At 45.0% G+C, this 17,005-nt stretch overlaps 1 protein-coding gene across 1 annotated transcript in view; it reads right to left on the bottom strand.

The window, feature by feature from the left end:
• dnah1 (dynein, axonemal, heavy chain 1) overlaps positions 1–17,005 on the bottom strand; it is a 537,372-nt gene that overhangs the window by 53,685 nt on the left and 466,682 nt on the right. The window contains exons 72-73 of the mRNA XM_080184401.1: positions 13,809–13,988; positions 7,787–7,963 (exon numbers count right to left, since the gene is read on the bottom strand). Of these exons, the coding sequence (XP_080040527.1) occupies positions 7,787–7,963; positions 13,809–13,988 (357 nt within the window). The remainder of the gene's footprint in view (positions 1–7,786; positions 7,964–13,808; positions 13,989–17,005) is intronic.

Below are 17,005 nucleotides of genomic sequence, written 5' to 3'. Positions count from 1 at the left end.
TAGGGGGCACAGCCTCAAGATAAAGGGGGGACGGTTTAGAACGGAGTTGAGGAGGAACTTCTTCACTCAAAGGGTGGTGAATCTCTGGAATTCTCTGCCCGTTGAAGTGGTGGAGGCTACCTTGCTAAATATTTTTAAGATGCGGGTTGATGGGTTTTTGATAAGCGAGGGGATTAAGGGTTATGGGGAGAGGGCGGGAATGTGGAACTGAGCCACGACAGATCAGCCATGATCTTATTGAATGGCGGGGCAGGCTCGAAAGGCTAGATGGCCTACTCCTGCTCCTATTTCTTATGTTCTTATGTAAACTTCTCTAAATGTTCACAAATCCTGTCCCTCAGTATCCTCTCCATCAACTGACCAACCACTGAAGTTAGACTCACCAGTCGGTAATTTCCTGGACTATCTCTATTTCCTTTTTTGAATATAGGAACCACATCCGCAATCCTCCAGAACCTCTCCCATCTCCATTGACGACGCAAAGATCATCGCCAGAGGCTCTGCAATCTCTTCCTTCGCCTCCCACAGTAACCTGGGGTACATCCCATCCGGTCCCGGTGACTTATCTATCTTGATGCTATTCAAAATTTCTAACACATCCTCTTTCTTAACTTCCACACACTCAATCTTTTCAGTCCACTGCAAACCTGCAGTACAACCACCCAGATCATTTTCCATCGTGAATACTGAGGCAAAGTACTCATTGAGCACCTCTGCTATTTCTACCGGTTCCGTACAAACTTCCCCACCTTCACATTTTATAGGTCCTATTCCTTCACATCTCATCCTTTTACTCTTCACATATTTGTAGAACGCTTAGGGTTCGCCTTAATCTTACCTGCCAAGGCCTTCTCATGACCCCTTCTGGCTCTTCTAATTTCCTTTTTTAAGTTCCTTCCTACAACCCGTATACTCCTCTAGATCCTTCTGTACACCTTTCTTTTTTTTTGACTAGGTTCATTACAACCTTCGTGCACCCGATTCCCGTAACCTACCAAAACCTCCCTGCCTCATCGGAATGTTGTTGTACAGAGCTCCAGACAAACATTCCTTGAAAATCTGCCACCTTCCTTCAGTACTTTTTCCCCAAGAATACCTCCTTCCAATTTACTTGTCTAATTTCACATTAGATAACAGCTGGACAAGATGTAAAAATCCTACTGAAGAGGATTTGAATTGGGCAGGAAGTGATTCCAACATGTGGGAAATCCAAAATTAGCAAAGTTATTTGAATTCAGTCCCCAATCAGATGAGGAGAGACATTGAATCTGGTTTTTCAAACAATTGCTACTCCACTTTCAAACAAACAGGACCTGTTGACTGGCTCCAGTTTAACTTCTCCTCTAATCTGATTGTTGATAGTGGCAATAATTGATTTTAATTGTAAAAGGTTGCCACATTTACAAAAATGCTCACAGCAAAAGTTGACTAGTAACGTATTAAATACTTACATTTGTATGGTATGTTGGTATTCTCTAAAACACTGCAAAACTCTGCATACATTGAAGTGTACAATTTTAAGATCAGGAAACACAGCAGCCATTTTGCAACAATGTTACAAAAACAAACTTTCTTAGGTTGTGATATTTTGGAACTGTGTCTTTAATTAAGAGAACAATGAATGAAGGGGGTTATATGACCTGCTCTGTATTCTGCTGACACCAAGTCTGGTGGCTTGGATGTTAAAGGTTAAAGAGAAGCCCATGTTGCTTTGAAGAGCAAAGCAGCAAGATCTTCATACCTCTAAACAATGACCAGAACAGCTGTACTAACAGTTGATGGGCTGTTACTTTTCAGTCCTGGGGGCAGGGGGTGCAGTGTTGGGATGAGCAAGTTTTGTAAATAGTTATACTTTAAACTGTCTATTTAATTCCAAACTAGAATGAAGTTGGGAGTCTAGAGGATGGCTAATTAGCATTTCTACCTCAATATAATGCCTTGGAGGTGAGCTTTAGGCAGGTTACAGGTCATTGAATGCCATCATCATAATATTGGCTTACAAGTTTTTCTTCAGAAATCCTTGAATGTCACAGATAGGTGAATCTGCGAATGAAAGAGGGAGAGAGAGAGATAGAGAAAGACAGAGCAGAGGCAATTAGTCCTTCACCTTGAGCAGAGAAAATGCTGGTGGGACCTTGCATTCATATTGATGAGACTGAGTTCATGATGATTTAAAAAGGGTTGGAAGATTTGCGTAGCTCGGTGAGAGAAAAGAATCTTCAATTAATTCTTCATTGTAAAAGTCAGTTCTGGGATTTGGAGTTGCTGGGTTGGGAAGGGAAAGAAAGGAAGTGAGTACTTAGAATCATTATGGACTGGTTCCTGCAGAATGAATTGTCTATTTAATAGACATAATAAAGTATAACGTTGACTGGGAATTTTCCAAGATTTTTAAAGTTGAATGGAAGGTTTTTTTTCCCTGCAATTTTGAGTATAGGTTGCATACTAAAGTGTTTAGATAATGTTGCTTTAGTTTGCTTATGGCTTAAAACTTGAAATCTTGTGTGATCCCTCCAGTTAATTAGTGAAAATTCAAATATCTTTTTAAACATTATTGATCTTTGTGGTAATTGTAACAATAACCATAAGAAATTAGATGAATGGTTACTTTTTAGTTATCCAAGACAGTGGGAGATCTTCCTGCTCTTCAAATAGTGACATAAGTTCTGCAAAAACTACCTGAACAGGAACAGAAGGTTTCCATTATAAAGATGAATTTTTTTTGTTAGGTATGGATATCAGGAGATTTGGCGCTAAGGTGGGTACATGGAGCAGAGGCAAAGATCAGTTATGATCTAATTGAATAGCAGGACTGGCCCAAATAAGATGAATGGCTCCTATAATAAAAGCAAATTACTGCAGATGCTGGGAATCTGTATTAAATATAGAAAGTGTTAGAAATATTTGGTAGGTATGGCAGCATCTCTAACTCTGTTTCTTTCTTTAATGTTTCAAGTTGAATATGATTCTTCTTCAAAGCAGAAATAAGGTGAACATGTGATAAGTTTAAATGGCTTGGATGGTCAGGGTGACACCTCCAACTGACAGCCAGTATTTAGCAGTCCATACCCTGAGCTGGAATGTGAACTCATTGAGGCGAGTGTGCTCCCAAATAATGTAACTTATTGGTTTTCTGACATCACTCCTAGCATGGAACTTTGCCCTTCAACAGGACAAATGGGAAATTTGGATATATTACATAAGAACATAAGAAATAGGAGCAGGAGTAGGCCATCTAGCCCTTCGAGCCTGCCCCGCCATTCAATAAGATAATGGCTGATCTGTCGTGGCTCAGTTCCACATTCCCGCCCTCTCCCCATAACCCTTAATCCCCTTGCCTATCAAAAACCTATCAACCCGCATCTTAAAAGTATTTAGTGAGGCAGCCTCCAACGGGCAGAGAATTCCAGAGATTCACCACCCTTTGAGTGAAGAAGTTCCTCCTCAACTCTGTTCTAAACCGCCCCCCCTTTATCTTGAGGCTGTGCCCCCTCGTCCTACTGTCCTTTCTGAGCGGGAAGAGTCTCTCCACCTCTATCCTATCCATCCCATTCATCATCTTATATGTCTCAATGAGATCTCCCCTCATTCTTCTAAACTCTAACGAGTACAAGCCTAGTTTATTCAGCCTCTCCCCATAGCTCAACCCCCTCAACTCCGGTATCAGCCTAGTAAACCTCCTCTGCACTCCCTCCAAGGCCAAAATATCCTTGCGTAAGTGCGGCGACCAAAACTGCACACAGTACTCCAGCTGCGGCCTCACCAATGCCCTATACAGCTGCAGCAAGACCTCCCTACTTTTATATTCAATCCCCCTCGCTATGAAGGCCAGCATCCCATTCGCCTTCCTGACCACCTGCTGCACCTGCAAGCTGGGTTTTTGCGACTCATGCACAAGGACCCCGAGGTCCCTCTGCACCGTCGCCTGCTGCAGTTTTTCGCCACGTAAGTAATAGTCTTTCCTACCATTATTCCTACCAAAGTGGACCACCTTGCACTTGCCAACATTAAATTCCATTTGCCAGTTCCTGGCCCATTCGCCCAGCCTATCTAGATCCTTCTGCAGACTCTCCACACCCTCCGCGCAATTTGCCGTTCCACCAATCTTGGTGTCATCAGCAAATTTCGACACCATACACTCGGTTCCCTCCTCCAGATCATCTATATAAATGGTAAATAGCTGAGGCCCCAGCACCGACCCCCTGGGGCACTCCACTAGTCACCAACTGCCAATCCGAATAGCACCCATTAACCCCCACTCTCTGCCTCCTATTTGACAACCAATCCTCTATCCACGCTAACACCCTACCCCCAACTCCATGCCCCCTTACCTTCTGCAATAACCTCTTGTGAGGTACCTTGTCAAATGCCTTCTGAAAATCCAGAAAGACCACATCCACCGGCTCTCGTCTATCCACCGCCCTAGACACATCCTCATAGAACTCCAATAAATTCGTCAGACACGACTTCCCCTTAACGAAACCGTGCTGCATCTGCTCTATCAAGCAATTCCCCTCAAGATGCCTCGCTATTTCCTCCTTGATGACGGATTCTAACATTTTACCTACAACAGACGTTAAACTAACCAGCCTATAATTCCCTGCCTTTTGCCTGCCACCCTTCTTAAACAACGGCGCAACATTAACCGTTTTCCAATCTTCTGGCACTTCCCTGGAATCCAGTGACGTTTGGAAAATAACCACCAAGGCATCCACTATCACTTCCGCCATTTCTTTCAGAACCCTCGGATGCATTCCATCCGGTCCTGGGGACTTGTCCACAATCAGTCCCTCCAGTCTGTCGAGCACTGCCTCTCTAGTAACAGTAATGTCATTGAGACCCTCCAGTCCTACCACCTTTCCATCGCTAACACCTGGCAAATAATTCACATCCTCCTCCGTGAAGACCGAAACAAAAAAGTTATTCAAGACCTCAGCCATTTCCCCATCCCCTACCACTAAGTCCCCCCTCTCATCCTCTAAGGGTCCAACGTTCACCCTAGCCAGCCTCTTCCTTTTTAAATATTTATAAAAACTCTTGCTATCCTTTTTTATATGAAGCGCTAGCCCAGCTTCATAGTTTCTCCTACCCTTCTTTATCAACTTCTTTGTCAATCTTTGTTGACATTTAAACCTCTCCCAATCCTCTTCTCGCCCACTACTCTTAGCTACTCTAAACGCCTCCGCTTTTAATTTAACGCTTTCCTTCACCTCCTTCGTTATCCACGGCTTATTACCTCTCCTCCTACGGTCCTTTTTAACCATCGGAATAAATTTCTGCTGAGCACCAAGAAAGATCTCCTTAAAGATCCTCCACTGCTCCTCAGCAGACCTACCTTCCAACGCGCTCCCCCAGTCAACATTCGCCAATTCTTCTCTCATCCTACCGTACTCTCCTCTGTTCAAACAAAGGACGCGTGTCCGGGAACCCACTTTCTCCTCCTCCATCTGCACCAGAAACTCCACCATACAATGATCACTCTCCCCAAGAGGATCCTTCACCGCAAGGTAATTCTACCCGCCTCATTACATAACACCAGATCCAAGATAGCTCGCTCCCTCGTCGGCTCCAACACACACTGTTCAAGGAAACTATCCTGGCAGCATTCCAAGAACTCCTCCTCGAGCCCATTGCGTCCAACATGGGTCGACCAATCAATATGTAGATTGAAATCCCCCATAATTACGGCCGTCCCATTCCTGCACGCCGCACTTATTTGCGCGTTAACAGCCCGCCCCACCTCCAGATGATTATTCGGGGGCCTATAGACGACACCCACCAGCATCTTCCTCCCTTTGCTGTTCCTAATCTCCACCCACAACAATTCCACTTTCTGCTCTTTGGTTCGTATATCATCCCTTGCTACCACCCTGATGCTATCCTTAATCAGCAGAGCTACGCACCCCCCTTTTTCCTCCCGCCTATCCTTGCTAAACACTTGATACCCCTGTACATTCAGCTCCCAGTCCCTGTCACCTTGCAGCCACGTCTCTGTAATGGCCACCAGATCATATCCATTTGTGCTGATCTGCGCCACCAGCTCATCCACTTTATTCCGAATGCTTCGTGCATTCAGATAAAGTGCCTTCATCCCAGCCTTCACCTGAACCCTATTTGCCAGAACGTCACCAACTATACTCACGCCCCCTACTTCCTTTATTATTGGGACATCCTCGGCCTCTTCCCTTACCTGTACCCTCTCCTTAACTTTAGACCTCGTAATGTTACCTACCCTCGCGCCCCCCCCCCCCCCCCCCCCCCGCCCCCAATTAGTTTAAAGCCCTGTCTACAGTCCTCTTTACACGATTCGCCAGGACTCTGGTCCCCGCACGGTTCAGACCAACCCCATCCCACCTGAACAGGTCCCACCTACCCCAATACTGATGCCAATGCCCCATAAATTCAAACCCATTCCTCCCACACCAATCCCTGAGTCACCCATTCACTTCCTTAATCTTATCAACCTTACGCCCGTCTGCACTCGGTTCAGGTAGTAGCCCAGAGATAACCACCTTGTCGGTTCTACTTTTTAATTCCATTCCCAGCTTCTCATACTCCCTCCCCAGATCCTCACTTCGCATTTTGCCTATGTCGTTGGCACCCACATGTACCACAATGACCGGATTCTCACCCTCCCACTCCAGGTTCCTCTGCAGCCCAGATGCAACATCCTGGACCCGAGCACCAGGCAGACAACACACCCTTCTGTGCACTTTGTCAGTGTGATAAAGGACAGTGTCAATACCCTTAACCCCACTATCCCCAATTACTACTACGTTCCTCTTCACCTTCTCTTTTCCTATGTCCTGCGTCTGCATCACTGTACCGTGTGCAGTTTGCTCACTAACCTCACCTCCCTCGTTCTCGTCCAGACTGGAAGCAAGAACCTCAAGCCTGTTATGCAAATTGAGAGGCTGAGGCATCCGCTCCCCACCCTCCTTCCTCCGCTCCCCGCCCCCCACCCTCCTTCCTCCGCTCAGCAGCCCCGTCTTGTTCCTGACCCTTAGAGTTAGCCAGTCTAGGGGGGGTGGATGTCACTTGCACCCCATTGACAATGGCACCCTGTCTCCCCCTGATGAGCCTCAGTGTCTGTAGCTCAGAGGCCAGCTCATCTACTTTGAGCTGGAGCTCCTCCAGCAACCTGCACTTACTGCAGACATGGTCACTGGGAAGGACCCTGGGGTCCACCAGCTCCCACATCATACAGAAACAGCATATCACATGCCCCTCCATTATTCACTGTAGTAATATTGAAAATTTCAACACGGACTTGCCTGACCCTTTTTCTCCCTAGCCCTTTTGCTCCTAAGCCCTAGTAGCTCACTCTGCTTCCCTCTCACTCCGCTGCCCGCTCCGACGCTGCCCGCAGTCTACACCAGGCCTCCTTTTAAACCTGGCGCTGTTTTAAAGCCTGCTCCCCCACAACTCCCTGCTATCCACTCCCTTAGAATTCTTAAAGCGGTAGATACAAAAAGCCCGCAAAAATGCTTTTAAATGATTTAAACAGTTCTACAAGGTAAGTTCTTACTACAAAAGTGCTTTAAACTTATTTAAACAGGTTTTTAATAGGTAATTTCTTATCTGTCTCTCTGCTCCTTCACTTGTCTGCTATGCAAAATAATCCCATCACAATGGTAGGGAAGACTTCTACATAAAACTATAAAATTATCTCTTTAATTTTTATGTCAATTCAGAACAAGGATGTTAACTTTACAAATCGGCTTAGAAGCATTTAAATAATGAAAAGATCAAATAAAAATAGAAGCTTTAAAAGTTTTGCACTTGCTTCAAGGTCAGTGTCAGTATTAATTTGCCTGTAGATTCCAGACTCTGAGTATATAAAACCTTCTTGTAGGACATCTGGATTATAAAAGTCTGCCAAAATGTTCATTATGCACCGTCTATCCCAGTCATCTGTCACACGACCTCCGTAATTAATCTCCCCAGCTGTATACTTCAGCACCTGTGAAGCCAGAGCAACAGACCATTAGACTATATTGATAAAAGCTCAAAGTATTTTCGGTATAGCAGCTTTTCAGCTTTACAACATCTTAGCAGGGTTCATTCTTCTTAATAACTGGTAAAAACTCTTATATTTGAAGGTTTCTAAGCAAGCATCAAGAATTCAATGCAACAATAGCAATTCACTGCCTATGCTGCTGGTGAACATCACAATGTCAGCTCAACTGGTAGTCTAGCTTCCTTTTGTATTTAACAGTAATATGTATCTTTCTGTTCACATCTGATATTGTACAGTATTGTCTGGTATTATCTGGTATTGGGCGTGTATGGGGTGTCAGGGAGGGGTAGTACCTCTGGTGGGGGAATACGGCACATCCTTTCAGGGCAGTTTGTCCATCCTTTGGTCCCCACCTGGCACTCAGCTCTCACCTGTGGCTCCCCGTAGCTGTTTGCATGCAACAGCGGCCACACCCCAGGCAACGGCTTCGACAAGCCGGCTAAACCAGGTGAGGGTAGCTGACAGGTCTCAACCCTCAGTGAGATAGGGAGATGTCTATCCCAGCATGTGAAGACAGAGTCCGGCGGATTGAGCAGACGAGACCAATGGAAGGTCCAACGGTTAAGAAGGCGGTCTCTGCGAGCATCGTGGAACGCGGAGAGTAAGACAAGACATAGAAGACATCCTGGTCATCCACTGTGCCTAGTCCCATCTCCAGCCGTCTTGACTCTTGTCTTGCCACTGGATCTAGATGGGAATTGGGAAGAGAGAGTGAGGCTGACGCTGCGCAACTCTCCCTCACTTTAATCCAAATCAAGCGCTAGTCTCGACACCATCATCATCATCAGGGTCCTGTTCAACCCTTGAAGTCCTGTGGCGATGGGTGAGCGATGAAGCAGCAGGTGTGGATACACTGGGAGCTGTAGTCACTGACCTGCACACAGGCGGCTCAGGTCTAATGGTCGTTTTCCGCTGACCGAAGCAGCAGTGAAACTCAGTGTCTACCTGGGCGACTGAGCAGTCCTCTTCAGGAACGTGTTGCTCACCTCCATGGAATGAAGGCGGCGCTAGAAAAGGCGCCCTAAACATTGCCTGCTTCGCTACACCTTGGCCAGTTTACCACGGCTGGCGGGGATCCCATCATGAGGTTGAACAAACAAAATAAAACACAAGGTGACACTGCTCATCATTGGCACTTGGAACGTGTGCACGCTTTTGGACAACCCTACAGCAGGCAGACCAGAGAGAGGAACAGCTTTAGTTGCCAGAGAGCTTGCAAAATACAACACTGACATTGCAGCCCTGAGTGAAACTCATCTTTCCAGTCTCAGTTGACTGAAACTGGAGGTGGATACACTTTTTTCTGGAGCGGTCACAGCAGCGATGAGCATCGTGATGCTGGAGTTGGATTCGCCGTCAGGAGTCACCTTGTTCTGAAACTTGATAGTCTACCCCAGGGTGTGAACAACCGGCTTGTGACATTACAGCTTCCGCTACAGAACAGAAGTCAAGCCACCCTGATCAGCACCTATGCCCCCACAATGAACAACCCGGACGAGATGAAAGACAAGTTTTACGAAGAACTAGACGCCCTACTATCAGCAGTGAGCAGTACCGACAAGCTGATCTTGCTTGGCGATTTCAATGCAAGAGTAGGGTGTGACTCTGCAATCTGGCAGGGAGTCATTGGGAGGCATGGAGTGGGCAAGTATAACAGTAACGGCCTACTCTTAATGAAGACCTGTGTACCTCCTCATCAGCAACACAACCTTCCGTCTGCCTACCCGTAACAAGACCTCTTGGATGCACCCCCGCTCTAAACATTGGCATCTTATTGACTATGTCATTGTCAGGAGAAAAGCCAGGCAGGATGTCAGAGTGACCAAGGCCATGTGTGGTGCTGACTGATGGACAGATCACAGGCTCATTGTCTCCAAAATGAGGCTCCATATCAGACACAAGAGGCAACCACAAGGAAGCAAGGTTATGAAAAGAATCAAAGCGGCCAAGCTAAAGAACCCCAACATAGCTTCAGCACTGGCTGAAGACTGAGAAATCAAGCTTGCTGACCTACACCTCGCTGAGGATGACTGGGAATGCTTCAGGGATGGTATCTGTACATCTGTGCTGAAGATGCTCGGGCCCTCCACCCGCAAGCAGCATGATTGGTTTGATGAGAATGATGAGGAAATACAGGCTGTACTTGTTGAAAAGCACCGTCTTCATCGGGCCTGTCAGAACAACCCATCTTCAGCTGCCAAGAAAAATGCTTTTACCAGTGCTCACAGGACAGTCCAGAATAAACTGCGTAAAATGCAGGATGCCTGGCTGAGTGCCAAGGCAGATGAAATACAGGGATACGCTGACAGAAACGACTTGAAACGGTTCTATGAAGCCCTCAACACTCTCTATGGACCTCAATCTCTTGGGAGCTCCCCCCTCCTGAGTACAGATGGTACAACTCTCATTACAGAGAGGGCTCAGATCCTGCAGAGATGAGCTGACCGCTTTGAAGCCATCCTCAACCGACCGTCATCTATTAATGGTGAGGCAATAGACAGGGTTCCCCAGGTTGATATCAACAATGCCATGGATGGCCCACCGGTAGTAGCCGAAGTCACGAAAGCTGTCAGCCAGTTATCCAGTGGCAAAGCCCCAGGGGCAGATGCCATACCCGCAGAGATCTACAAAGCTGCTGGTCCTGTAATTATCGAGAAGCTCACCGAGTTGTTCCAGTCCTTTTGGAAGCAAGGATCCATTCCTCAGGAACTTAAAGATGCTTCCATCGTACACTTCTACAAGAGGAAGGGCAATTGACAAGTATGCGACAACCACCGAGGAATCTCTGCTCTCCATCACAGGAAAAACCCTCACAAGAGTCCTGCTAAATCGTCTGATCACTCGTCTGGAGCTGGGCCTGCTTCCAGAGTCACATTGTGGCTTCCACAAAGGTCGTGGTACTACTGATATGATTTTTGCTGCGCACCAACTTTAGGAGAAGTGTCAGGAGCAGAATCACGAGCTCTGCACAATCTTTGTTGACCTCACGAAAGCCTTCAACACTTAAGCTGACAAGGCCTGTGGAGGATCATGTCAAAGTTTGGCTCCCCTCCCAAATTCACGTTAGTTCCATGATGGCATGATGGCCAGAGTACTGGATGGCAGAGAATCCTCTGAGGCATTCCCAGTCACCAATGGGTCAAACAGGGCTGTGTGCTCGCACCCACACTGTTCAGCATGATGTTTACTGCCATGCTGAATGATGCCTTCCAGGACAGTGTTGCTGGAATCAGCCTCAAATACAGAGTGGATGGGAAGCTCTTCAACCTGAGGAAACTTCAAGCTATTACCAAAGTGAAGGAGACTGTTCTGAGAGACTTCCTCTTTGCTGATGACTGCGCCCTGTATACTGGCTCAGAGCCAGAGATGCAAGTCAGTATGGACAAACTTTCTATGGCTTGTGACAACTTTGCACTCACCATCAACATTAAAAAGACTGAAGTCATGTACCAGCCTGCTCCTCATGCACCGTACACAGAACCTATAATCACAATCAAAGGGCAGTAACTACAGGCAGTGGACCAGTTCACTTATCTTGGCAGCACCCCCTCCCAAGCAGTGACTATTGATACAGAAGTTAACTGCAGAATAGCAAAGGCAAGTTCTGCTTTCAGTAGACTGTGCTCCACTGTATGGGAACATTGAGGAATCAGCCCAGTAACAAAACTGAAGGTCTATAAGGCAGTGGTACTCACTACCTTCCTGTATGCCTGTGAAACGTGGACAGTGTATTGAAAGCATGCAAGACAACTCAATCATTTCCACATGACTTGTCTTCGCAGAATATTACGCATCAGCTGGCAAGACAAAGTACCAGACACTGAAGTTCTCTCTAGAGTAAGTTTATCATCAGTCCACACACTGCTGATGAGAGCGCAGATCCAGTGGGCAGGTCATGTCATCTGTATGTCAGACAAGCGCATACCCAAGCAGCTCCTTTTTGGGGAACTCTCTGCTGTAAGACACTTGCACGGAGGGCAGAAGAAACATTACGAAGACACACTCAGGGCCTCCCTGAAGTCGCTTGACATTGACACGACCACCTGGGAAATGCTGGCACAAAACCGCCCTACCTGGCGCTGCCTCATCCACAAAGGCTGTCAAGCTTACGAAGCAAGGTGTATTGCTGAAGCACAACTTAAGTCCGAGCTGCACAAGTCCAGAACCACCAGCGCAACAACCACAGTGTCTACACAAGTCTGTCCAATATGTGCCAGGACATTCCGTGCCCGAATTGGCCTGATCAATCATTTTCGGACACACCGCAACCATGACTAATGGTGTCAAGGTCCTCATCGATGACGATGGACGAACAACAATATGGTATTATACATCTTGGATCAACATAATTTTGTTTGTAGTGGGCACTGAAGCTACCTAGAAGAGGGTTGAGGGTTGGTTCCCTGCAAGTACGTTACCATCCTGGACAAGACCTAGGGAATGCCAATCATTGATAATTCTGCCCATTTTATATGATGGAAAATATTCTTATTTGCAGTAGTCTCTGGACTAACATTTGTTGATCAACATCTACACCGCATCACAAATCCTGAAAGCAATGACCTCTTAAGCTGCGCAGCAACCCACGTAAGCCAAAAAAAGAAAATACTGGAAAATCTCAGCAGGTCTGACAGCATCTGTCAATGTTTTGAGTTGGGATGATGCTTTGTCAGAGTGTTCCCTATAAAGTACCATGGCTTGTGTAGAGAAAAAAATTAAACTATTGTAAACTTAAACAGGCTGTGCACATCATAAAAAGTTAGGACAAAATCCAACTATTCAGATCCTTTGTCATAGGATCACGATTCTGTGCTGGACTGGACTTTTATCAGGTGCACGATACCACTGATCTAGGATAATTGACCAAATTTCAGCAAAGGAAAAGCCTTGGAGACATGAAAAGGGGTAGTTCAACTAAAGTTGTGAATCATTCAGTTGGGCAATGTTCATTTTTCAATTGGCTTGGGAAGGCAGTGTGTCTCCAGGGTGAATATGTTGGCAAATCAATTGTGGAGAAAGGACAGTGGGAGGACCATGATGTTGGCGGCAGTAAATAGCTGAAATAAGGGTCATAGGAGAATCTACTTTATTAAGAATGTCCCCTTGATGACACTGAAGAATGAAAATAGGCTTTTCATTTTGTCATTACAAGTATGACCCTTAAGGGCCAGGATCAGGAATGCAATACTTCTAATTAAATTGAAATTAATGCAGTGATTGGAGAATCTATTCTAAATCAAAAGTCAGTTGGAGGGTTGGGGGAGTACAGGGAGAATAGTGCAATAACTTTACTGCCTCTCTTGGATTCAAATTCATAACTGGTATTGGCTCTGATTCTTAGACAGCCAGAGAATGAGCTGAAGGCTTATTTGGAACTCCAAAGCATAGAATGCAGAATAAATAAGAAACCAATGCTGAGATTAAGAACCTTTCTTGTTTGTTGAGAAACTCATTTTCAGAAAGGGAATGATCTGTATTGGTTGCTGTGGGACTTTCCCCAAGACTAAAAAAAGCTTTTACCATCAGAGGCAAATACATTAATGCAAGTCAGTATCGCTAGGGTAGTTGATGGGGGGTAAACTCAAGATCAGTAGGATCCCAAACACAGGAAACGACACACACAATTCTTCAGTGCAGGATCTCCAAGTAGTAATTCTGAGCAGATTAATTCTAAAACTCCAAAAGATGTAGTGCTGTTTATTTTTCCATCTTAGCCACTTTCATTCCTTAGCACCTTAATAAATATAACTTAGTATTCTTTGTTACAATTATAAATTGCACCACAGACCTTGAACGGTAGTTCAGTATACTCTTCCAGGAACATTTTTAGCTGGCTAATGCAGATTCGTAAGTCTCCATCCGTGAATTCGTAGGGAATATTGAAACCAAGTGGACCAAACTTCCTACGTTCTATGGTGATTCCATGGAAAAAACATAAGGATAGCAGAAGAGACTTAAAATCTGAAAGCTGAAATTAAAGAAAAAAATGTTATGTTCACTGTAACAACAAAGTGAGTTGACACGTCATAAGGACCTCTGCCAAATCTGCAGTGTCCTACTTCACATTTCTGTCATCAGAGGAGCTTGAGCATAAAGTATCTGCTTGCGCAGTATAGGGGAGGTGCTCAATTAACTCAGTTCCAGATTGGTAACTTTGTGGCAAGGCTCAGAATGTTCTTAGGAATGTGGGTTGGGAAGTGCTGGATGGGATAATCCAAACCAGCTGTGTTGATTTTTTTCCCTCTATATTCCTACATATACTCGTTTGAAAATTATCTTACTGCATTGGAAAACATATCTTTTTAAAAAACAAAGGATGAAGATATGAAAATGAGAACTTACAGGCCAATTAGCTTGGTGTTAGTCATCAGGAAAATTCTAGAATACATTCAGGAGGTGTTAACAAAAGACTTAGAAAATGAAAATATGGTTAGGCAGAGCCAACGTGGTTTTATGAAAGGTAAATCATGTGTGACACATTTATTAACAGTTGTTGATAGGTACAATTAGTAATGTAGATAAAAGGAAACTAGTGGATGCATCAGAATTGTATTTCCTAAAGGTAGTTAACTAAGATTATTACATAAGATTGGTTAAAGTTTATTTATTAGTCACAAGTAAGCTTACATTAACACTGCAATGAAGTTGTGCTGAAAATTCCCTTGTCGCCACACTCCAGCACCTATTTGGGTACACTGAGGGAGAATTTAGCATGGCCAATGCACCTAACCAGCATGTCATTCGGATTGTGGGAGGGAACTGGAGCACTCGGAGGAACTTACGTAGGTAGGGGGAATTGAGAGTAATAATGCATCCAAGTTTGCTGATGATATAGAGCTATAACTGACAGTAAGCTGTGAATAGAACACAGGCTTCAAAGGGATTTGAACAAATTTAAGTATGTGGGGAATAAGATCCATTGCAGCAACTCTTTAAGGCTGCCTTGTAGGCACCTTCCAAATCTGCAACCTCTACCACCTAGAGGTGTAATATAAGAAATTCTGAGGTTATTTGCTTTAAGAGGAAGATAAAAATCAGATTGTATTTTAAATGGTAACAGACTTTCAGTTCAGAGAGATTTGGGTGTCCTTGTAGTAGAAACACAGAAACGTAGTATATTGGAACAGCAAGCAATGAGAAGGGCAAATGACAATTTGACCTTTATCACGAGGGATTGAAATGCAAGAACTTTGCAATGGTTGTATAGGGCTTTTTTAAAAATTCATTTGTGGGACATAGGTGTCACTGGCTGGCCAACATATATACACATGACGCAGAGTTGCTAAGCAGATACTGATAGCCAAGTTCTGCACACGAGGATGGTTTCACCCAGGATCTTGGGTTCATGTCACACTATCTGTAACCCCCACGACTTGCCTGGGCTTGCAAAATCTCACTAACTGTCCTGGCTGGAGACAATACACATCTCTTTAACCTGTGCTTAACCCTCTCTCCACTCACATTGTCTGTACCTTTAAGACTTGATTGCTTGTTAAGATTGCATTCCAACCATTATTTTGTAAATTGAGTTTGTGTCTTTATGTGCCCTGTTTGTGAACCAAAATTGCACTCACCTGATGAAGGAGCTATGCTCCAAAAGCTAGTGGCTAAAGACCTGTTGGACTTTAACCTGGTATTGTGAGACTTCTTAACATATATTGCCCATCCCAAGTTGCCTGAAGACAGTTGAGAGTCAATCACATTGTAATGGAATCACATGTAGACCAAACCAGGTAAGGACAGCAGATTTCCTCCCCAAAAGGACATTAGTGAACTAGATGGGTTTTTCTGACAATTACAATGGTTTCATAACTGTCAGTATGTTCTTAATTCCAGATTTTTTTATTGAATTCAAATTCTACCATCTGCTGTGGCAGGATTTGAACCCAAGAATATTACCTGAGTTTCTGGATTAATAGACTAGCAATAACACCACTAGGCCATCACCTCCCTTTTAGAGGGATTATAATTAGAGTACTGTTTTGGCTTCTGTAATACCTTTACCAAGGCCAGACTTCTGTCACTAGTCACCCTTTTATTTAAAATGATATCTACATGAGTGCAGATCAGTCCCAAGACTATCGACTGCCAGTCTGAGTGGAGGCAACTGGTTTTGAACACCCCCTTGTTCCTTCCCTATTGGACAAGCCTCCACTTGTCTAATAGGGGAGCTCATATTCAGTGAGGCCCGAAGAACCAACCTGAAGCATCCATAGAGATGAAGCTGGTGCGATTTTTATTCAACCATAGAACTATCCCTCAGACAATAAGAGGAATAGCCCCAGTGGAATCGTTAATGGGATGGACGCTTCAGACAAGATTAAGCTTACTGCTCCCAAGTTTGCCGGGTTGGTGGAGTCCAACAAGAGATCCAGAAGAAAAACTTTGATTCTGTAAGGCAGACAGAACACTCAAACCAGTAACCCAATCCTTGTGAAGAACTGTGGGGAAGATCTATTGACGATCCCCTGTGGCCATCATAACATCTCTTTGCTGCAGGAACACTTCCTTTCCACTGCTTAGTGATTGGGTTGGGGTAGGCTGGAGGCAGGACCATTGCAGAGAGCATGAAGCAGATGGGAGACCTTCTCTTCTGAAGAGAGCACCATAAAGCAACAGCCCCTGGCTGTTCTGAAGGTCTCACTCCAGTAAAGACACTGGTCTTTTCCAACTCCATATCAAAGTCTGTATCTTCACCACCCAGAGGAGCCGGCATGGATTGGCCTCCGTGAGTGGCTCAACACTGGCAATGGCCATCCCCAAGGCTGGTAACCAGGCCTGGTCTGGTACAAGTTCCCTACTCCTGAGATGATCCAGCTGTTTTCTGACAATCTTGCCCTTTACTTTGATTTTATATGACAGTATAATCCCAAGGACCCAACTGAGGCCATGCCCAAAGTTCTTCACGAGGACTGGGTCACTGGTTTGAATGTTCCGTCTGCCTTACAGAATCAAAGTTCTTCTTCTGGGTCTCTTGTTGGACTT

The sequence above is a fragment of the Carcharhinus amblyrhynchos genome, chromosome 3, assembly GCF_965287045.1.
Source record: "Carcharhinus amblyrhynchos chromosome 3, sCarAmb.v2.hapA, whole genome shotgun sequence".
Lineage (NCBI taxonomy): Eukaryota > Metazoa > Chordata > Chondrichthyes > Carcharhiniformes > Carcharhinidae > Carcharhinus > Carcharhinus amblyrhynchos.
The sequence above is the reverse complement of the archived record's forward strand: the minus strand, read 5'-3'. Positions and strand labels throughout refer to the sequence as shown.